Here is a 24,680-nt window from a genome sequence, read left to right as displayed (position 1 = left end):
GGACCTCTCAATTCGTTGGCATTTTGCAACGCTTTGAGGCACTCCCGCGCTCCACTCCACTCAAGCCCATAAAGAGGAATAATCTATTCTATTAGCCTTCTTCTCCGATCATAGTAATTTGAACTTTATTCTAACTCATTATAAACCATATTATTGCCCCCCTCTTCTCGTAACAATCTGAGGAACCAGTTACTTGTTTAGAAACAACTTCCTCTAAAATAAGATACTCCAAAATTTATCCTTAATCTCTACAACTATTCCAACTCTTGATCTTGATAGTCACTTTTGTTAGATTTTCCGTCAATATCCGTATTTCTATAAATTCCTTGTATTTTCACTGTTTTAGCAACCAAACTTCACCCGGCTATCCCTTACTTTTCTTTATTCACCATCACGCCTTCGTCTTCGTTACTACCATCCTATCCTCGTTCTTTCTCATGTTCAAGAATTTTCTCGCATTCTTCTGACCCACTTAACTCTCGATCAACCAGTTTATTATTGTACTAGCCCTCCGTATAGGTTGTTTGAACTAGCTGTATAAAATGTTAATCACAAATAACGATCAAGTATTATCTATCATCTTGGGGATCGAGGTTCAGGCGGGGTAAGGTCGAGCCCAAATCCCAAAAGGGTCATGAGCTATCGCAATCAAAAGTGGGCCATAAGCCCATAAAGAGGTGCAATCAGTAGCCGTCTGGATATAATCATGCATTGTTGGTCCAATCTTTAGTCTGCCCTTTCATTTAAACTTTGATGACCAGGTTTGTAGCCTTGTAGGGGACCTTGATCTTCCAAAACAACCCCAAATTTTAATGATAACGACATCTTGCTACCCTTCTTATTTTTTGACGTTCCATATTAAATTTATTCCTACTAATGCTATCCCCACCAAAAAACTAATACCAATTGTTTACATGGGTCACACTAATTATTTACGAACACTATTTTTACATTATTATTTTGACGTTCCATATTTCATTTACGAACACTATTTGGTAGTACCAATTGTTTAAATGACTATTTTTTTTTGGGTTTTTCTAACGTGTGCCCTAAGGGCACACATTAATAACCTAAATATGGTAAGATTTGCAAAAGATTCTCATCAAATATTCAAGTATAAACTCATTTTTACCATAATTAGTGAGAATCTCTTGCACATCTTACCGTATTTAGGTTATTAATGTGTGCCACGTTAGAAAAACCCTTTTTTTTATATTGAAATGGACTGTCTCAGTGTGTGAGACTGTCGTACATCATAATTACTCGTCTAATCACTACACAATTTTACTTTCCTTCTAATAATTACAACATTCATCTTGAAATCATTATCAACTCTTCAATCAATCTAATAATATGACCATCATACCTTGAAATCATTATCTTAATCACTGATTACAAGCCATTCCACCATTCAAAAGCCCTTGTTCTCCTTTTTCTCCCACCAAATGTACTTTTTACTTGGTAACTAAAACTAAAAATAATAAACAATACTACATGCTAATTTACAATTTACAAGAATATTTATATTATATAATGATAAAATGATAAAATGACAAAATGATAATGGACTATGGACCAACATATAGTTAGCTAGCATACTTAGCTATGTCCCTTTACCATTGTGTACTCTTTTCCTTTCTTCAAGGAAATCATAATGCCCAATGCATTATTATCTGAATTCCTCTCTAATCCTCTATTAAATTTCGAATAATAATAATAATAATAATAATAATAATAATATTATGACGAATGTCTAGTTGTCCACTAGCCCTTCGAAAATGTACTCCCTCTATTTCACTTAATTATTTGATTTGACTTTTTTTAGCGCGAATGTAAAAAGTCAAATCAAATTAATTGACTGAAATGGGAGCGAATATATATATGCATATAGCAAGCAAGCCTTAGCAACTCCCAAAGTTCCTAACTTCAAAAGGAGCACTTTTTTCCGGGGTACTTCCGGTATGGTGGAGCCCTAGTGTGAGTGACACGTCACCTGTCGTGGACCCGAACCTAATCATGGTTGTGGGGGATCCTTGGTGAGGGTAATCACTATCATCATTGACCGGGATAGTTAAAGGGAGTTCTGAGACGTTGGCGGGACTATGCTGGTAGAAATTTGGTGGATGTGTGTTAGAATTAGGTGTGGTAGGGTGCATGGTATCAACCGAAGATTGGATTGAGTTTTGAGCAAGTGGTTGTGGTTGTGATTGTGCTGTTGGAAAGCTGTTGTTACTTGTTTGGGTTGTTGATTTTACGTCATCATCCTGATTGTCATCGTCGTCGTCTTCGTCTTTAGACTCTTGTTGATACATCTCTTCAACCATAGGTTTCCATAGCCGTACTCTTGCATTTATGAACCAATTTGATACCTGTTGTTTTCCATTTTGTAACATTAGTAAGGTGTCATCTTCATCAAACTTTTAACAAAATTGACCCAATCTGAATGATTTGAGTTAAACGTAAATTAGGCTAAAGTTTAATCATACTCAATTTTTTGGTTATTAGATATAAAATTGAGTTAATTCAAAACGACTGATTTCAAAATCATCTAATCAAAAAACGACTCAATGTTTTTTATATATTTAAAAATAAAAAATTTAAGAAAACAAGATGTTTAATTACGATCATTTGCTTTGACACGGGATATATAATTATTAAAAGAATTTCAGACTTGTTTAGTACGAATGGTTTATAAATGAATAAATTTCCTCTATTTTGTACGAATCAATATTATAGAATAATTGGATTCTTATTGCCTGATCCAGAACGTATAGATGATCAAATTACACATAAAAAACTTTCTTTTATTGAAAGGTTAAAAAATAAATGAGACACTTAAAAATAAAATAAGTAAACAAATGATGAGAACGGAGCGAGTACTCAGTTTGTATTAGTTTTAGTGTTTAGGAAAACAATAAATTCAAGATACACACTGAATGAGCAGCTTTGACTGAACTCATTCATTTGGGATTATGACAACTTTATACATATATACTTAGATTTTTGATATATCAAGACATGCATTGAATTTCTATTCTTACAAACTGTAAGTGAACAGTTAAAATAAGTTAGTAACAATTTTAGTAAGTGTCCCTAGTCTACAGAAATAGGTCACTGATTGCATGTACGATACAACGGTCCCATAAAATAGCTTATGGATCTTTACTTAATTATTGCTATCACTTAATAAGGCGTAACGTATTTACTTTACTAAATTATAAGATCGTTGTATGTTACATACGACCAAAAAAAACCATAATTTTTTACTTCTGAGTTTTAGGAGTGCAATTGAGTTGAGCTGAACTTGAAATTGAGTCCGAGCTTAAAATAACACTTATTATGTTATTTTCTTTTCTAAAGTAATATTTTATTTAATTCATCATAAAATTGATATAATTTAAGTAAACATATTGATAGGAATTAAGTAATTTAAAAATAATGAGCTTAAACGAGCTTCCGAGCCAAGCATGAGTGTGCTCGGGCTCAGGTCGGTTTAGGCTAAGCTTGGCTCGAGCCCAAGCTTGAGCTCAGTTTGACCGATCTCGAGCCGAGCTTTGATCGAGCTTGACTTTGAGGGCTTGTCGAGGGAGTTTAGCTCAGTTGCAGCCGTACTTGTGACAGTGACAAACTTGTAATAATGAAAAGGGGTTGTGAGATATTAACGACCGTCACAAACAAGACTGTTTTGAAAAAAAAAAAATCAAGGAGATAAAGAAGAAAGCACTATTGTGGACTTGTGGTCAATTCATGCAGTCATGCACCGCCATATTTATTATAACTACAGTCAGCTATCTATCGGTCCATTTGATGCATACCAATTTACTATTCAGTTTTCATAAATGATTATTATGATAACACCTTTATAACTTAATTACCAGTCAGTGATTTTTCTGCAGTATTCTGATCTATACGTCAGTGAATTCTGATGTGTATATGAAAAGCAAAATAATGCACCAAAAAAAAAGTGTGAGAACTGAGAAGGAGGACAACATAAGGACAAACCTGATTTCTCGATAATCCTGTCTGTCGAGCCAATAGATGTTTATCTGCATCACTTGGGTACCTGAGAAAACTTGCCACATTGTAACTTATTGTCTATTTAATTGGACCTACTTATATTCTTCAATTTTTTCGTATAAAGAAACCAATATGATATTAGTTTCGTGCATTTGTTGTTAAAATCGCGATTACAATTTCGAGTCATGAAGAAAAGTAAGGATTAAATAGTAGAATAGTAGTATCTTATAAACTGATCCCAGAAGTTAATTATATCGCCAAAAGATCTTTAAAACTTATGTTTTAAAGTCAAGATCATGATCTATTATTCAATTCACGTTGATCAAATGTGCGATATAAAAGTTTACTTAATTATATATTATATATGAATTATTACATACAGTAACTACATAAAATCGTATCTAATATTGGAATTGGTCACCATTTGTTGGAACATAAGAAAAAAATTTACAATTCATTTAGAATTGACAATATTGATTTGGGTGTTAAGTACTTAAGTTGTCTATATTTCCATTTAAGATTAGATGTGAGTCAGATCATTGGATATTTAAAAGTCATTCGTTAATGGTAATAATATCTTCTGAGAGCCAGTCTATTATAAGGGATTGTTTGTTTGACCTTCTAATTCATAAAGAGTAGAATTTCCCATGAGTTGAATAAATATGGTGTTGTTTGGTTGCCGAATTCATGACAAGTTCTACTCCTCATAAGACTCTAAATTCTTACAAAACGTAGGAAATCATTGACCTAAACCCCTTAATAAGTGGAAGTTCTCACATATATTTATTTCCTCGTGCATTGTTGTTAAAATCAAAATAAATACGACTTGGACTGATAAAAAGGTAAATTTCAACAGTAAAATTGTAATATCTTATAGATAACCCGAAAGGTTAATAATATCGGTTCGAAGTCAAAACCCTAATCTATCAAATATTTATTTTACTCACATTTATCAAATGTGTGTGATATAAAACTTGACTACCTAATTACTAATTACATATGGAGTACTACATACAATAACTACCTAAAATCGTATCCAAAATTAGAATGGGTCACCATTTTTCGGAACATAAGAAGAAATTTACAAGTCGGTTCAGAATTGACAACATTGGTTTGGTGTTAAGTTGTCTATATTTCCATTCCATTTAAGCTAAGAATAAATGTCAATATGATCATTAAATATTTAAAAAATCATTCGTTAATGGTGAGATCTTTTGAGAGTCAGCCTATTATAAGGGATTGTTTGGTTAACCTTCTAATCATAGAAAGTAGAATTTTCCTTGAATTGAATAAATATGATATTATTTGGTTATCGAATTCATGGGAAATTTTACTTACTACAAAACTCTAAATTCCTAGAAAATGTAAGAAGTCATCATGTCCCAAACCCTTAATAAGTGGAAATTCCAATCAATTCATTTCCCTCATGCAAACCAAAAAACTAATAACTATTATGCCATTCACATGAATTGAAACTTCATGTAAATTAATTTTCATGAGAATTTTATCATTTTAAAAACTAGGTTATTAGTAAGAATTTAGGCTCGCTTTAACATTCCACTTTTGATTGTTATATTAGCAGGGCTAAGCGTCAGTCCAAAATCGAACCGGCACGGACCGTACCGAATCAAACGGAATGTTAAAAGCCATATATTTCGATCTATTAGATCCGGACCTAAAATAACCGGTCTTTGGACCATACCGGATCGAATACCAAAACTTCAAAAAATAAAAACCGAGGACCAAACCAAAAAGAATTTGGTCCGGGTTCAGTCCAGACCAAATGGTCCGGTCTGGAACTAAATTTACTCACCCCTAGTTGTAGGGCGTGAGAATCAAAGAGACAGGGAGAGGTCATTGGAGGACAACTGTAAATACTGAATCATGAGTATCATCATCCAATTGAATCTTTGACATACTGATATCATTGTTATTTAATGCCAGGAAATAAAAATAAAAACATGATTGTATTTTAACGGTTGATGAAATAATATCCTATATTATTTGTTCTTTATTCACACATACTATTAGCTTTTTAGTTGTCATTATTTCTTGGACGTATGTTGTCATTGATAAATGATAGGTTTGGTTTATCGATGCAAGAGAAAGGTTACCTAAATTTGCTTTTAAAATTTAAGAAAGCCATAAGTCAATCTCTTAAAGGTCAATGTGTATATTACACACAAACTAATCATAACACAATAACCCTAATCATAGTGCAGTTAATAGTTAATAAATTACGTTTATTTTATCTGAAAAATATGATTAAAACAAGATGTGAATCATAAAAAGAATATCAAAGAGTTTTTTTAATAAATAATAAATCGAGACAAAATGATTGATTAAAAGTTTATTTAAATTCTTTAGTATATCCGTTATTCCGTTGAAACAATATTATTGTGTTGGAGATTAATGTACGTAATTAGTTATTTAAGTGCAATATTAGATGTTTTTATTATTTTCTTACAAAATTTATAAATGAGACAATAATTCTGAAGATAAAAGTCAAGGAAATAGGGGATAATGAATTAAAATAGAGAGAGTAATTGATTCGTACTTTATTTCATAAAAAGAATGTTGAAGGATAAAGGATGTAACATTAGTTTAGGAAATTTTACTAGGTGGTTGGTATTGTGTGTGGACGACTCTATTAATATGGAATATGAGAGAGGGGGTATATTGAGTAGGAAAATGTACTTCAATTTCATTTGATGTGAATGGATACTGAAAAAAGAAAAAGAAAATGATTTCAACTATGATCTAATTGGATTCAACATTCAAGACATACCTAGCTATAACTAAACTAATTTAATACTTTATTATTGTACACTCTCTAATTTTATATATGATATAAGTCAAGGTGATTGGAGATAGTTATAATATGGTCTAATTTTTAAAAGATATTTAATTTAACAGATAGTTTTAAGAGTGTATGTTATGATATCTGGTTGTTCACATGTGAATATTTCACTTGAATAAAGTGGCAGATCGAGCATAATAGCCGATTGTTTAGTCAGTGCTGAAGGGTAGTCGTGTCGTGTCCGTGAGGTGGTTGATGGCTAATCATTTAATAAATCTATTTAAGAAGAAAATTGTATTTATAACAAGGCATGATAAAGACATGGATACTTTCAAAAACCTAATGGTAATAATTTGTCCTTGGGCGAAGGAGAGGTACAAATTAAAGGGACATGCCATGAGCATATTGATGATCTATTGTTCAGTGATCGATGAGCTTTAACCCTTTATCTCAGCCTTTTCTTACCCGACATTACCAGTTTTTGAGACCCAAGGTCACAAATAAAAGCGACTTTGGATCCATCATCAATATTCTTATATTTCACCATGCAACATTTAAGAGTAGACCTACCATTACGAATGAAATTCCCTCTTTTACTAGTCTTTTACGAGTTTTACACATGTGCGTTGTAACGGGATAATTATATAATATAAACATCATTTGAAACATTTTCTTGATACAACGAAGATGATACACTGATCAGGGCTGTCTATTAAATTTGTCGACCTTATTTTAGATAAGAAAATAAAACTTTAAATTAAATTATAAGGTGTTAGGAACTTTAAATTAAATTTGAGAGTAATTTTCGAAAATTTTAGTTAATTTTTTTTTTAAATTTCAAGTTTTATTTCTTTATGAGATCACAAGTTCAATCACTCCCTAAGTGTAATTCTGGCTCTGCCATTATTCATGAGCCTACTCATGTCTCATGAGTAATTGAGTATGCATGCCTAACCAAAGAATTTTTAACTAACTCATGCGCTTATTAAATAAAATGTGTATTTTATTGATATGAGTAATATTATCGATCATTTTAAAACACATATTAGCCATATACTTAATAGACGTAAAAAGAAAATTAAAGAGAGAAGAAAAAGAAACATACGGATGAAGGAAGTGCTCAAAGAGCCATGCCCGGAGAATATTAACAGACCGCTCAGGCAAGCCGCGTTGAGGCCGCCATGCGTCTTGATCCATCATCCCCATTTGGTGGAAAGCCCTTTGTTGTCTAAGGTTTTGCTCGAGAATCTTCAACCTTGGCGTCTCGCCTTTTGTTAGCCCTAAGCTAGCCGTGGGATCCTTCTCCCCTAGAAGCTCACAACTATGCTTGAGTTGGGCATGTATCGCGTCTTTTAAGCACCGGAAATGCCTTGACATTGCCTTCAGCGCTTGCGCCGTGTAGGGTATTGCACCTCCATATCCCATCACTAAGTCGAATGAGTTTACTACCATTTGCATTTGCTCACAATAGTTGTTGTATCTTTTGTCCACCTGGATTATATATAGTCTAAACATTTATTTTTTCGGTATTGATGAGTTTTTGTCATCCATTTTACAAGGAAATTAATAAAGAGTAGTACAATAAGATAAATTAGAAGAAAAAAAAAATGAAATTTTAACTATAAAGTTCATACTTAGGGGTGACAAAAGGATTTGTTGTCTAATTTAGTCAGCCTGAATGAATAGTTTACGTTTAAGCCAGATATAAATAAACCAAGTAACATTTTTTTTTTTCATAAATAAAAACTCGTTTAAAAACAAATGTTAACTATTAGTAAAAACGAGTACCATACATCTCTATCATAACAACTAGACAAAAAACTTAATATATATTACGTCTATTATGTGATTTATTCATCCACTCATCCAGTATCTCAATCTTAACCACTATGAAGTATGATGTATGAACAAGCTTGCTTATAATGTCATCGAGTATGTAAGGTAATGTAACCGATACCTTTACCTTAACTGCTAAATGAAAAGGCACTTAGTATATATGGCATGGAAGCTATAAATGCGAAAAGGTGTTAGGAAGTTGATAAGCAGTCGTCACAAGTTCCATGGGTAGTATACGTAAGATATATCAAGGATGTTAAAGGGTTGTTTTCATTCAACTACCTTGGAAAAGTTAATTTAGCCAAGATGAGGAAGATGCCTTAATATTTCTATTAGTTCAAAATTCAATATGACACACGAACTAATAATTTTGTTATATAGGTTATGACAAATGAGAGAATATGATATATATAGGGAATGTAGGGAACTTCAACAATCTTGCTATTTTTAAGAAAAAATTAATAAGTGAAAATGAAATGATAATGACAAGTAATTGAGCTTGTTATTATCATAATGATCGTGTGATTGAAGATCTTATTATTATAATTAAGTAATAAAGATAGTATTTATTGTGTGTGACCGTTATAGGGTCGACTAATAGAAAGTGACCACTTTATGATAAACAGTGGTCTGGCCTTTTACAATAAAATTGCCGTTTTTACTATAAAGTAGTTATTGTAAGTGGTCGCAGCATACACCGATCTTATAGTATAATTTGTGAAGTAAAGATTAAAGCGAATTAAATAGTGCATTGGACAATTTTAGTACTTAATTTGTACTTAAAATACACAAAGTACGTGATTAAATTAAATAAGGGGATGTAAGTAAGTGTAGGTGGTGGCTTGCTTTTTGGAGTAATTGTTGAACCCTAAATAAAATAAGCAAAAAGGACAAATGAGGAAGAAGCTATAAGATTGTTACTCTTAAAGGGGTACCAAAAGTATAGAGAAAAATAAATGTGGAAAATCCAGGCTAAGCTTTCAAGGTACAGACAAAATGATTGTGTGTTAATGGAGGGTAGGAACAATGACATTATATCTATTGGTGTTCAATATTATTCAATTTTCACGTCCTTAACTTAAACAAAGTATCTAATGACGACCCACGTGTCGACAATGAGGAGTGGGTTACCAGGGATGAAGTTAGGTTTAAATTCTACTCAGGATCAGAAATATCAATTTTATCTATAATGCGAATTATAGTTATTAGCTTTGTCCCTGTGAATCACGATTCTGTATTATCAATATGGTTTTGTAAAGGTGTTGAACCGGTTTATAATACAAATGTTAAGATTTAGATGATTGATTTCAGGATCACGATAGAAATAGATATTTAATTAAAGTCTTCCTAAGTCAACAAAATGATTTATATGGAGTAATAATTCAAAATTATCAAATTAATGGAGTAGTGTGTAGTATGACATTTTTCTTAGCTCATTATAATGTTGAATTTTCAACAATAATAATTAATAGTATTGTTTTACTAGGTTGTATGAAATATTGAATCATCTTACACCTATACAACCACTAATTATAGTTTATTAAGATTCATTTTTAAAGGGGGAATCAAGAAGGATCATACTATATGCTCTAACATAATTACTATTTGCTTGCCGGCTTAATATCATTGTTTTTATGTATTGGAGGTGATTAAATCAGTGGAAGCATGTCGGATCATTATTTGCTAATCTTTTGGGATTAATTAATTAATTAATTAATTAAACTTATTAATTAATTGAACTTATTGGTTTGGTTTAGTAAAGTTAAGACTTGATTAAACAAAAGAAGATTTGGTCATGACTTTTGAAGAAGGGAGAAGGGAAGAAAGAACCCGTAAATTTCAAATCGAGATGGTCCCGGAAATTATTATATGTAAACTCCTTATTTAATTTAACTATATGGTGAATGAGTTAATCAGAAACTCGGTCTTATTTAAGTTTTTGTGTTAACAAAATAAAATAGTACGGAGTATAAAGTAGTACATACCTCGTCAAGCATGGCTAGGAGTTTGATCTTCCTTCTTTGATGCTCTATTTTATCAGCTGGTGACAATTGCGGTGTTTCTTTCGATGAAGAACCGCCCACACTACCACCACCACCACTATTGGCCGAATTCGGATTATTTGACGAATTCTGCCTACCTAATATCTTAGGCTTGTTCAACTGATGACCCCTCCCAACACTACAAAATTCCTCCAATAACTCTTGAGCAGGTTTTACATACTTAGAATTCCTCAACACATTGACCATTCCCGATGTCGCTGACGTGGACGTGGACCCTATCCCAAACCCGCCTACCGGTTGCAAATTATGTAGGGTAATCGGGTTTGGAGTAGTAGTACTACTCAAATTCTTAAAGAACATAATCTGATTAATTTGATTATGATCTTCAGCTTGTTTAGCAGCTTCTAAGTGTTGTAACGATGACGATAACGATAACGATAATCCTTGACCTTCAATCATTCCGCTTAATTCTCCCGGATTATTAACATCATTTTGATGATGATGATGATGAGCTCCCCAAAAATTGAGGTTATTATTTAATGTATTAACTCCCATGGAATGAAACCCTCCAACAGAAGAACCTTCTATTTCAGAAGGCGGCCGAGGTGGCGGAGAAGGAGGCGGTGCTTGTGTTAAAAAAAGTTGCATAGCCGCGGCGGCTGAGTTATTAGCACCACCATGGTGGTCCCCATACCATTGATGAGGTGGGTCAATGTTATTCGGGACCACGGTGTTGGGCCCATAATTGAACATTTCAGACAGCAACCCGGCCGTCTCGTAAGCCGGGTTTATCCCTCTGGCAGTAGGGTCCACAGTATTCGTTGTTGAAGACGGGTTTTCGGAGGTTCTTTCAAACCCATCCGGGAAAGCGAATATATTGTGAGGTTGAGGTTGATGATGATGGTAATCTTGTGTCATAGAATTCTCACAAACGGATGATGATGGTGATGGTGATGATGATGATGGTAATGATGATGATAATGATGGTAATTGTATGAATTTTGTGGATGTAAAGACAGTCTTGTTATTCTTTACTGACATGGAGTTTGTTTTGCTATGCATCCCATGTTATCATCATATCCATTGTTCTTTTCCTCATCGTCGTCATCATCAACAACAATATCTTATCTCGAATTCTCGATCGACCTCTCTTTTATACTTGATTACTCACTCCTATTCAAAATAAACTTCACGATTCCTTCAAAAAAAAAAAAAAAACTTCGCGATTAAATCTTTAAGAAAAAAATAAAGAACATACTTAAAATTCTTCATATCTCTATAATTCATCAAAATAATGTCTAAAACTACCTAAATAAAGAAAAAAACAATTAGTCTTGCTTAAAACCGTGGTAGGCTACACCATCACCCCAAAAAAAGGTGTTGATTTGAATGGTTTTACGACTGTAAACAAGAATTTGTGAATAAAACAATGCAAGGAAAAAAAAAAGTGAAAATTAATGAATAATAGATATGAAAATTATACCTTTCAGATGATATTATTCTTGAAGCAAAAACAAAAAAAGGTAATTATTTTTTCTTCACTTGGGTCTATTTTCTTTGCCATGTCAATCCCAATCTTTCTTAATCTATGTAGCTCTTTATTTTAGACGACTTTTATTTTTTTTGAGTGGTTTTATTTGTAGTTAAGTGTGATCTCTTTAGCAATCGCATTCTAGAAAGAGATATCAACTAACAATATGATTATATGTGGACTTGTTTTAGAGGATTTGGGGAAGAGAGGGAAAGCTTTGTTTCTTTTTCTTTCTTTTAACACAATGGCCTAAACATGAGGAGAGAGGAAAGTAGAGGAGTGGGGTAGAGAGAGAGAAGAGGAAAGGAGTAGAGCTGTTTATGGGTCGTCTCGTCAATTGAATATCGGTTTACTTTGTCTGGAAATAAACTGGTTGAATAAGACATTTTAAGAAAATTACAAAGAGGGGTAACCTATCATGCGTGCATTTGATCAGCTCTAGATCGAGGTTTTTTTTGCTTGGTCTAAAGGGACCCACAAGAACGATTTTATTACTAACGAGATTTGAGCTGGGTCATGATCAATATCACCTCAGGATTTTACCAACTAAGCTAGTTATTATTTACGGAATTTGAGCTTGGGTTATGAGTATCATCTCTTATGAATTTATCAACTAATAAGCTAGTTGAGATCTAGGTTGCATCAAAACGGACACGGACACGGACACGACCGGACACGTGACACGGCATCCCATGAAATTTAGGGGCACGGGACACGGCATTTAAATTTAATAAAATATAGATTCTATAGTTATATATGTGTGATTTTATTTTTGAAAAAGTATTGAATATTAAATTTAAATAAGTGAAAGTAAAACTTACGTTAATTATAACTCATTCTCATTTCCAAAACCAAAACCAAAACCAAAACCAAAACCAACTTATAATCAATCTATTTCGACATCTCATTACTAGTCTAAATAACATCATTTGTCTCCAATTCAACTTATTTCTCCACCAAATTTAACCATATAACAATTCTCGCCATTTAATTTAAATTCAACTTGATTCCGTTTGGAGGCCAGGTGTGTCCAAATACCATGGACATAGCTCAAAATACCATGGACACGTGTCGGACACGTACCAAAATAAAAGATGAAAGTTAGACACGGCTTTACAAGTGTCCGACACGTTTTGACGTGTGTCCGACGAGTGTCATGTCCGACACGAGTGTCCGACACGGGAACGCCAATTAGGAGAAGTGTCCGTGCAACCTAGGTTGAGATCTGCACATTACTTTTAGAAATTAGACATAAAACTCACACCCATTTAAGTGTTTCATTCTGTGTGTCATTACCTTTTTATTTGACATTAGTAATGTGCTAGGAAATAAAGGTAATAATGTAACATAAGATGGATTGATAGGGCACGAAAATGGAGCAGAAAATCCGCTACGGAGATGTTTGTGGTCGTTGTTGTTCCTCTTCACCCACTTTCTCACTCTATCTCTTTAAGTTTTTATGTTTATTTTGTAGACCATTTGTTAATTTTGTATTAGCCCTAAGGTTTTGGAGAGAGTTTTATAAGTATGAAAAAGACTTGTTCATGGTAATGAGTTTTATAATAGTAAGAAAAAGACTTGTTCATGATAACGTATAAATAGTTAATTGGTTAATTGAATTAGTTAATTGATGATTGGTGTATGTTGTCATCAACTCAATAATTAGGATGATTTTTACTCCTTAGAGAAATAGCAATAATAGTTCTTAGCATTGGGGTTGTCACCAAAAACTTTATTTTAAAAGTTCTTCTATTGCATTTAAAAGTTGGTTCTTATTTTTAAGAACCAAGTTCTAAAATAAGAACCAAGTTCTAAAATATTGGAAAATGTACAACCAATAAATATAACTTTGTAAAATGTGAGAAACCATATTACATTATTTATTTTATGGTTTTTTTCCATCTAAGAACTTCATATAAAGTTCTTCTATTGTGAACAAAAGTTCTTAAAAATTGGGGTTGGTGCATTGTGACATGGCATGTGAAGAACTTTATATACAGTTCTACTATTGCTATTGCTCTTAGTTTCGTAAATTTGCGATATCTTTATTAAAATTGTTTTTATTGGGCATGAATTCAAGATGGTATGAGTTATACTCCCTATGTCTCGATAAATAGTTTACATTTTTTTGTGAGGAGAAAATAAAGCAATTTTAAATTATTAATTAAGACGGAGGGATATAACATATATATTGATCACAAGTCGTATGAGATTTATCAATTGAGCTTGACTATTTGTATATATATATATAAGGGTATGAGATGTGTTGACTCGACAAGTCTTTGAAATTATTCGGAGAATTGAGTTTCGGGACCTTTTAATCTCGAAAACCGTGTATTACATACATTTCAATTTGAGTCGTTCCGGAGGTCGTACTGGACCACGTTTCTTTTTCTACCGGTTTTTCTACCACGTTTCCGAGGGCCATTTTATAAGTTAACCTATTCAATTTCAGCCGAAAATAACGAGTATTAATCCATTTTTCACGATAATCCGAGGTTCGACTAATGCTGGTTTACTGCATACCGTCACCCCAAAATGTCCTCCGTTGCTGCTCAAATTTTGTGTGGCCGCTTTACCTGATCCGAGGAACCTTCTGTGTGATTTCCGGAATATTTTGTTCTGGGACCCTGTAATCTCGATAACCGTGTATATACACTTCAATTTGAGCCGTTCGGGAGGTGGTACCAGACCACGTTTTTTTTCCTCCCGGTTTTTCTACCACGTGTCCGAGGGCCATTTCATAAGTTAACCTATTCGATTTCAGCCGAAAATAACGAGTATTAATCCATTTTTCACGATAATCCGAGGTTCGACGAATGTTGGTTTATTGCATACCAGCAATCCATAATGTCCTCCGTTGCTCCTCAAATTTTGCGTGGCCGCTTTACATGATCCGAAGAACCTTCTGCGTGATTTCCGGAAAGTTTTGTTCCGGGACCTTTTAATCTCGAAAACCTTGTATTATACACTTCAATTTGAGTCGTTCGAGAGGTCGTACGGGATCACGTTTCTTTTTCAACCGGTTTTTCTACCGCGTGTCCGAGGGCCATTTCATAAGTCAACCTATTCGATTTCACCCGAAAATAACGAGTATTAATCCATTTTTCACGATAATCTGAGGTTCGACTAATGCTGGTTTATTGCATACCGGCACTCCAAAATGTCCTCCGTTGTTGCTCAAATTTTGCGTGGCCGCTTTACCTGATCCGAGGAATCTTCTGTGTGATTTCCGGAAAATTTTGTTCCGGGACCTTGTAATCTCGAAAACCGTGTATTATATACTTCAATTTGAGCCGTTCGGGAGATCGTACTGGACCACGTTTCTTTTTCTCCCGGCACCCCAAAATGTCCTCCGCTGCTCCTCAAATTTTGTGAGGCCGCTTTACCTGATCCGAGGAACCTTCTGTATAATTTCCGGAAAATTTTGTTTCAAGACCATGTAATCTCGAAAACCGTGTATTATACACTTCAATTTGAGCCGTTCGGGAGGTCGTACCGGACCATGTTTCTTTTTCTCCCGGTTTTTCTACCACGTGTCCGAGGGCCATCTCATAATTTAACCGATTCGATTTCAGCCGAAAATATCGAGTATTAATCCATTTTTCACGATAATCCGAGGTTCGACTAATGCTGGTTTATTGCATACCGGCACCCCAAAATGTCCTCCGTTGCCCCTCAAATTTTGTGTGGGCGCTTTACCTAATCAGAGGAACCTTCTGTGTGATTTACGGAAAGTTTTGTTCCGGGACCCTATAATCTCGAAAACCGTGATTTATTATACACTTTAATTTGAGCCGTCAGGGAGGCCGTACGGGATCACGTTTCTTTTTCTCCCGGTTTTTATACCACGTGTCTGAGGGCTATTTTATAAGTTAACCTATTTTTAAACGATTATTAATCCATTTTCCACGATAATCCGAGGTTCGACTAATGCTGGTTTATTGCATACCGGCACCCCAAAATGTCCTCCGTTGCTCCTCAAATTTTGTGTGTCCGCTTTACCTGATCCGAGGAACCTTCTGTGTGATTTTCGGAAAACGTTGTTCCGTGACCCTATAATCTCGAAAACCGTGTATTATACACTTCAATTTGAGCCGTTCGGAAGGTCGTACCGGACCACGTTTCTTTTTCTTCTGGTTTTTTACCACGTGTCAGAGGGCCATTTCATAAGTTAACCTATACGATTTCAGCCGAAAATAACAGGTATTCATCCAGTTTTCACGATAAACCGAGGTTGGACTAATGCTGATTTATTGCATACCAGCACTCCAAAACGTCCTCCGTTGCTCCTTAAATTTTGTGTGGCCGCTTTACCTGATCCGAGGAACCTTCTGTTTGATTTGCGGAAACTTTTGTTCCATGACCCTGTTATCTCGAAAACCGTGTATTATACACTTCAATTTGAGCCGTTCGGGAGGTCGTATCGGACCACGTTTCTTTTTCTCTTGGGTTTTCTACCACGTGTCCGAGGGCTATTTCATAAGTCAACCTATTCGATTTCACCCGAAAATAACGAGTATTAATCCATTTTCCACGATAATCCGAGGTTCGACTAATGCTGGTTTATTGCATACCGGCAACCCAAAATGTCCCCCCGTTGCTCCTCAAATTTTGTGTGGCCGCTTTACCTGATCCGAGGAACCTTCTGTGTGATTTACGGAAAATTTTATTCCATGACCCTGTAATCTCGAAAACCGTGTATTATACACTTCAATTTGAGCTGTTCGGGAGGTCGTACCAGACCACGTTTCTTATTCTCCTGGGTTTTCTACCACGTGTCCGAGGGCCATTTTGAAAGTTAACCTATTCGACTTCAGCCGAAAATAACGAGTATTAATCCATTTTTAATGATAATCCAAGATTCGACGAATGCTAACGCAGAAGATTTCTCGGATCAGGTAAAGCGGCCACACAAAATTTGACGAGCAACGGAGGACATTTTGGGAGTGCCCGTATGCTCGTTATTTGAGGCTGAATCGAATAGGTTAACTCCTGAAATGACCTCGGACGCGTGATTGAAAACCGGGAGAAAAAGAGACTGGGTCCGGTACGACCTCCCGAACGGCTCAAATTGGAGTGTATAATACACGGTTTTTGGGGATTCCAGGGTCCCGGAAAAAAATTCTCCGGAAATCACATAGAAACTTCCTCGGGTCAGATAAAGAAGCCACGCAAATTTTGAGTAGCAACGGAAGACATTTGGGGGTGCCGGTATGCCATAAACCAGCATTCATCGAACCTCGGATAATCGTGAAAAATGGATTAATGCTCGTTTAATGCTCGTTATTTAAGGCTGAATCGAATAAGTTAACTCCTGAAATGACCTCGGACGCGTGATTGAAAAACGGGGAGAAAAAGAAACTGGGTCCGGTACGACCTCCCGAACAGCTCAAATTGAAGTGTAATATAATACACGGTTTTTCGGGATTCCAGAGTCCCGGAACAAAATTCTACGGAAATCACTTAGAAAGTTCCTCGGGTCAGATAAAGCGGCCACGCAAAATTTGAGTAGCAACGGAAGACATTTGGGGGTGCCAGTATGCCATAAACAAGCATTCGTCGAACCTCGGATAATCGTGAAAAATGTATTATTGCTCGTTTAATGCTCGTTATTTGAGGCTGAATTGAATAGGTTAACTCCTGAAATGACCTCGGATGCACGATTGAAAAACATGGTGAAAATGATACAGGGTCCGGTACGACCTCCCGAACGGCTCAAATTGAAGTGTATAATACACGGTTTTCCGGGATTTCATGGTCCCGGAACAAAATTCTCCGGAAATCATATGGAAAGTTCCTCGGGTCAGATAAAGCGGCCACACAAAATTTGAGTAGCAACGGAAGACATTTGGGGGTGCCGGTATGCCATAAACCAGCATTCGTCGAAACTCGGATAATCGTGAAAAATGTATTAATGCTCGTTATTTGAGGTTGAATCGAATAGCTTAACTCCTGAAATAACCTTGGGTGCGTGATTGAAAAACAGGGAGAAAAAGAAACAGGGTCCGGTACGACCTCCCGAACGGCTCAAATTGAAGTGTATATAATACACGGTTTTCCGGGATTCCAGGGTCCCGGAACAAAATTCTCCGGAAATCACATAGAATGTTCCTCGGTCAGATAAAGCGGGCCCCGCAAAATTTGAGTAGCAACGGAAGACATTTGGAGGTGCCGGTATGCCATAAACCAGCATTCGTCGAAACTCGGATAATCGTGAAAAATGTATTAATGCTCGTTATTTGAGGCTGAATCGAATAGGTTAACTCCTGAAATGACCTCGGACGTGTGATTGAAAACCCGAGAGAAAAAGTAATTGGATCCGGTACGACCTCCTGAACGGCTCAAATTGAAGTGTATAATACACGGTTTTTCGGGATTCCAGGGTCCCGGAACAAAATTCTCCGAAAATGACATAGAAATTTCCTCGGGTCAGATAAAGCGGCCACGCAAAATTTGAGTATCAACGGAAGACATTTGGAGGTGCCGGTATGCCATAAACCAGCATTCGTCGAACCTAGAATAATCGTGAAAAATGTATTAAAGCTCGTTTAATGCTCGTTATTTGAGGCTGAATTGAATAGGTTAACTCCTGAAATGACCTCGGACGCGTGATTGAAAAAAAAGGAGAAAAAGAAACAGGGTCCGGTACGACCTCCCGAACGGCTCAAATTGAAGTGTATAATACACGGTTTTTCGGGATTCCACGGTCCCGGAAAAAAATTCTCCGGAAATCACATAGAAAGTTCCTCGGGTCAGATAAAGCGGCGACGCAAACTTTGAGTAGCAACGGAAGACATTTGGGGGTGCCAATATGCCATAAACCAGCATTCGTCGAACCTCGGATAATCGTGAAAAATGTATTCATGCTCGTTTAATGCTCGTTATTTCAGGCTGAATCGAATAGGTTAACTCCTGAAATGACCTCGGACGCGTGATTGAAAAACAGGGAGAAAAAGAAACAGGTCCTGGTCCGTCACGACCTCCGAACGGCTCAAATTGAAGTGTATAATACACGGTTTTTCGGGATTCCAGGGTCCCGGAACAAAATTTTCCGGAAATCACATAGAAAGTTTCTCGGTCAGATAAAGCGGCCATGCAAAATTTGAGTAGCAACGGAAGACATTTGGGGATGCCGGTATGCCATAAACCAGCATTCGTCGAACCTCGGATAATCGTGAAAAATGGATTAATGCTCGTTTAATGCTCGTTATTTGAGGTGAATCGAATAGGTTAACTCTGAAATAACCTCGGACGCGTGATTGAAAAACAGGAGAAAAAGAAACAGGTTCCGATACGACCTCCCGAACGGCTCAAATTGAAGTGTATAATACACGGTTTTCGGGATTCAGGGGTCCCGGAACAAAATTCTCCGGAAATCACATAGAAAGTTCCTGGGGTCAGATAAAGCGGCCAAGCAAAATTTGAGTAGCAACGGAAGACATTTGGGGGTGCCGGTTTGCCATAAACTAGGATTCGTCGAATCTCGGATAATCGTGAAAAAAGGATTAATGCTCGTTTAATGCTCGATATTTGAGGCTGAATCGAATAGGTTAACTCCTGAAATGACCTCGGACGCGTGATTGAAAAACCGGGAGAAAGAGAAACTGGGTTCAGTACGACCTCCCGAACGGCTCAAATTGAAGTGTATAATACACGATTTTTCGGGATTCCGGGGTCCCGGAACAAAATTCTCCGGAAATCACATAGAAAGTTCATCGGGTCAGATAAAGCGGCCACGCAAAATTTGAGTAGCAACGGAAGACATTTGGGGGTGCCGTTTTGCCATAAACTAGCATTCGTCGAACCTCGAATAATCGTGAAAAAAGGATTAATGCTCGTTTAATGCTCGATATTTGAGGCTGAACCGAATAGGTTAACTTCTGAAATGACCTCGGACGCGTGATTGAAAAACCGGGAGAAAGAGAAACTGGGTCCGGTACGACCTCCCGAACGGCTCAAATTGAAGTGTATAATACACGGTTTTTCTTGATTCCAGGGTCCTGGAACAAAATTCTCCGGAAATCACATAGAAAGTTCCTCGGGTCAGATAAAGCGGCCACGCAAAATTTGAGTAGCAACGGAAGACATTTGGCGGTGCCGTTATGACATAAACCAGCATTCGTCGAACCTCGGATAATCGTGAAAAAGGGATTAATGGTCGTTTAATGTTCGTTATTTGAGACTGAATCGAATAGGTTAACTCCTGAAATGACCTCGGACGTTTGATTGAAAAACCGGGAGAAAAAGTAACTGGGTCCGGTACGACCTCCCGAACGTCTCAAATTAAAGTGTATAATACATGGTTTTTCGGGATTCTAGGGTCCCGGAAAAAAATTCTCCGAAATCACATAGAAAGTTACTCGGGTTAGATAAAGAGGCCACGCAAATTTTGAGTAGCAACGGAAGACATTTGGGGGTGCCGGTATGCCATAAACCAGCATTCGTCGAACCTCGGATAATCGTGAAAAATGGATTAATGCTCGTTATTTGAGGCTGAATCGAATAAGTTAACTTCTGAAATGACCTCGGACGTGTGATTGAAAAACCGGGAGAAAAAGTAACTAGGTCCGGTACGACCTCCCGAACGGCTCAAATTGAAGTGTATAATACACGGTTTTTCGGGATTCCAGGGTCCCGTAAAAAAATTCTCCGGAAAACACATAGAAAATTCCTCCGGTCAGAAAAAAAGGCCACGCAAATTTTGAGTAGTAACGGAAGACATTTAAGGGTGCCGGCATGCCATAAACCAGCATTTGTCGAACCTCGGATAATCGTGAAAAATGGATTAATGCTCGTTTAATGCTCGTTATTTGAGGCTGAATCGAATAAATGAACTTCTGAAATGACCTCGGACGTGTGATTGAAAAACCGGGAGAAAAATTAACAGGGTCCGGTACGACCTCCCGAACGGCTCAAATTGAAGTGTATAATACACGGTTTTTCGGGATTCCAGGGTCCCAGAACAAAATTCTCCGGAAATCACATAGAAAGTTCCTCGGGTCAGATAAAGTGGCCACGCAAAATTTGAGTAGTAGCGGAAGACATTTGGAGGTGCCGGTATGCCATAAACCAGCATTCATCGAATCTCGGATAATCGTGAAAAATGGATTAATGCTCGTTTAATGCTCGTTATTTGAGGCTGAATCGAATAAGTTAACTTCTGAAATGAACTCGGACGTGTGATTGAAAAACCGGGAGAAAAAGTAACTGGGTCCGGTACGACTTCCCGAACGGCTCAAATTGAAGTTTATAATACACGGGTTTTCGGGATTCCAGGGTCCCAGAACAAAATTCTCCGAAAATCACATAGAAAGTTCCTCGGGTCAGTTAAAGCGGCCACGCAAAATTTGAGTAGTAGCGGAAGACATTTGGAGGTGCCGGTATGCCATAAACCAGCATTCGTCGAACCTCGGATAATCGTGAAAAATGTATTAATGCTCGTTATTTGAGGCTGAATCGAATAAATTAACTTCTGAAATGACCTCGGACGTGTGATTGAAAAACCGGGAGAAAAATTAACAGGGTCCGGTACGTCCTCCCGAACGGCTCAAATTGAAGTGTATAATACACGGTTTTTCGGGATTCCAGGGTCTCAGAACAAAATTCTCCGGAAATCACATAAAAAGTTCCTCGGGTCAGATAAAGCAGCCACACAAAATTTGAGTAGCAGAGGAAGACATTTGGAGGTGCCGGTATGCCATAAACCAGCATTCGTCAAACCTCGGATAATCGTGAAAAATGTATTAATGCTCATTATTTGAGGCTGAATCAAATAGGTTAACTCCTGAAATGACCTCGGACGCGTGATTGAAAAACAGGGAGAAAAAGAAATAGGGTCCGGTACGACCTCCCGAACGGCTCAAATTGAAGTGTATAATACACGGTTTTTCGGGATTCCAGGGTCCCAGAACAAAATTCTCCGGAAATCACATAGAAAGTTCCTCGGGTCAGATAAAGTGGCCACGCAAAATTTGAGTAGTAGCGGAAGACATTTGGAGGTGCCGGTATGCCATAAACCAGCATTCATCGAATCTCGGATAATCGTGAAAAATGGATTAATGCTCGTTTAATGCTCGTTATTTGAGGCTGAATCGAATAAGTTAACTTCTGAAATGAACTCGGACGTGTGATTGAAAAACCGGGAGAAAAAGTAACTGGGTCCGGTACGACTTCCCGAACGGCTCAAATTGAAGTTTATAATACACGGGTTTTCGGGATTCCGGGGTCCCGAACAAAATTCTCCGGAAATCACATAGAAAGTTCCTCGGGTCGATAAAGCGGCCACGCAAAATTTGAGTAGTAGCGGAAGACATTTGGAGGTGCCGGTATGCCATAAACCAGCATTCGTCGAACCTCGGATAATCGTGAAAAATGTATTAATGCTCGTTATTTGAGGCTGAATAGAATAAATTAACTTCTGAAATGACCTCGGACGTGTGATTGAAAAACCGGGAGAAAAATTAACAGGGTCCGGTACGACCTCCCGAACGGCTCAAATTGAAGTGTATAATACACGGTTTTTCGGGATTCCAGGGTCTCAGAACAAAATTCTCCGGAAATCACATAAAAAGTTCCTCGGGTCAGATAAAGCAGCCACACAAAATTTGAGTAGCAGAGGAAGACATTTGGAGGTGCCGGTATGCCATAAACCAGCATTCGTCAAACCTCGGATAATCGTGAAAAATGTATTAATGCTCATTATTTGAGGCTGAATCAAATAGGTTAACTCCTGAAATGACCTCGGACGCGTGATTGAAAAACAGGGAGAAAAAGAAATAGGGTCCGGTACGACCTCCCGAACGGCTCAAATTGAAGTGTATAATACACGGTTTTTTTTCGGGATTCCAGGGTCTCGTAACAAAATTCTCCGGAAATCACATACAAAGTTCATCGGGTCAGATAAAGAGGTCACGCAAATTTTGAGTAGAACCGGAAGACATTTGGGGGTGCCGGTATGCCATCAACCAGCATTCGCCGAACCTCGGATAATCGTGAAAAATGGATTAATGCTCGTTTAATGCTCGTTATTTGAGGCTGAATCAAATAAGTTAACTCCTGAAAAGACCTCTGACGTGTGATTGAAAAACCGGGAGTAAAAGAAACTGGGTCCGGTACGACCTCCCGAACGGCTCAAATTGAAGTGTATAATACACGGTTTTTCGGGATTCCAGGGTCCCGGAACAAAATTATCCGGAAATCACATAGAAATTTGCTCGGTTCAGATAAAGCGGCCACGCAAATTTTGAGTAGCAACGGAAGACATTTGGGGGTGCCGGTATGCCATAAACCAGCATTCGTCGAACCTCGGATAATCGTGAAAATGGATTAATACTCGTTTAATGTTCGTTATTTGAGGCTGAATCGAATAAGTTAACTCGCGAAATGACCTTGGACGCATGATTGAAAAACAGGGAGAAAAAAATGGTCCGGGTCGATTTACGACCTCCCGAACGGCTCAAATTGAAGTGTATAAATACACGGTTTTTCGGGATTCCAGGGTCCCGGAACAAAATTCTCCAGAAATCACATAGAAAGTTCCTCGGGTCAGATAAAGCGGCCACGCAAAATTTGAGTAGCAACAGAAGACATTTGGAAGTGCCGGTATGCCATAAACCAGCATTCGTCGAACCTCGGATAATCGTGAAAATTGTATTAACGCTCGTTTAATGCTCGTTATTTGAGGCTGAATCAAATAGGTTAACTCCTGAAATGACCTCGGACGCGTGATTGAAAAACAGGGAGAAAAAGAAATAGGGTCCGGTACGACCTCCCGAACGGCTCAAATTGAAGTGTATAATACACGGTTTTTCTTGATTCCAGGGTCCCGGAACAAAATTTTCCGGAAATCACATAGAAAAATCATCGGGTCAGATAAAGCGGCCACGCAAAATTTCTGTATCAACGGAAGACATTTGGGGGTGCCGGTATGCCATAAACCAGCATTCGTCGAACCTCGGATGATCGTGAAAAATGGATTAATGCTCGTTTCATGCTCGTTATTTGAGGCTGAATCGAATAAGTTAACGTCTGAAATGACCTCGGACGCGTGATTGAAAAACCGGGAGAAAAAGAAACTAGGTCCGATACGACCTCTCGAACGGCTCAAATTGAAGTGTAAAATACACGGTTTTTCGGGATTCCAGGGTCCCGGAACAAAATTCTTCGGAAATCACATAGAAAGTTCCTCGGGTCAGATAAAGAGGCCACGCAAATTTTGAGTAGCAAAGGAAAACATTTGGGGGTGCCGGTATGCCATAAACCAGCATTCGGCGAACCTCGGATAATCGTGAAAAATGGATTAATGCTCGTTTAATGATCGTTATTTGAGGCTGAATCGAATAAGTTAAATCCTGAAATGACCTTGGTCGCGTGATTGAAAAATTGGGTCCGATACGACCTCCCGAACGGCTCAAATTGAAGTGTATAATACACGGTTTTTCGGAATTCCAGGATCCCGGAACAAAATTCTCCGGAAATCACATAGAAAGTT

The 24,680-nt window shown here is 37.1% G+C and overlaps 1 protein-coding gene across 1 annotated transcript; it reads right to left on the bottom strand.

Moving 5' to 3' along the window:
* Positions 1-1,316: 1,316 nt before the first annotated feature.
* LOC141622170 (BEL1-like homeodomain protein 4) lies at positions 1,317-12,512 on the bottom strand. Its single transcript, XM_074438227.1, has 5 exons — positions 12,140-12,512; positions 10,639-11,854; positions 7,923-8,308; positions 4,003-4,063; positions 1,317-2,369 (listed from the first exon to the last, which is right to left on the bottom strand). Exons 2-5 carry the CDS (start codon positions 11,716-11,718, stop codon positions 1,902-1,904), a joined length of 1,995 nt encoding a protein of 664 aa, XP_074294328.1. The 5' UTR covers positions 11,719-11,854; positions 12,140-12,512; the 3' UTR covers positions 1,317-1,901.
* Positions 12,513-24,680: the final 12,168 nt, after the last annotated feature.

Source organism: Silene latifolia, chromosome X (assembly GCF_048544455.1).
Source record: "Silene latifolia isolate original U9 population chromosome X, ASM4854445v1, whole genome shotgun sequence".
NCBI lineage: Eukaryota > Viridiplantae > Streptophyta > Magnoliopsida > Caryophyllales > Caryophyllaceae > Silene > Silene latifolia.
This window is presented reverse-complemented; position numbering and strand designations above follow the sequence as displayed.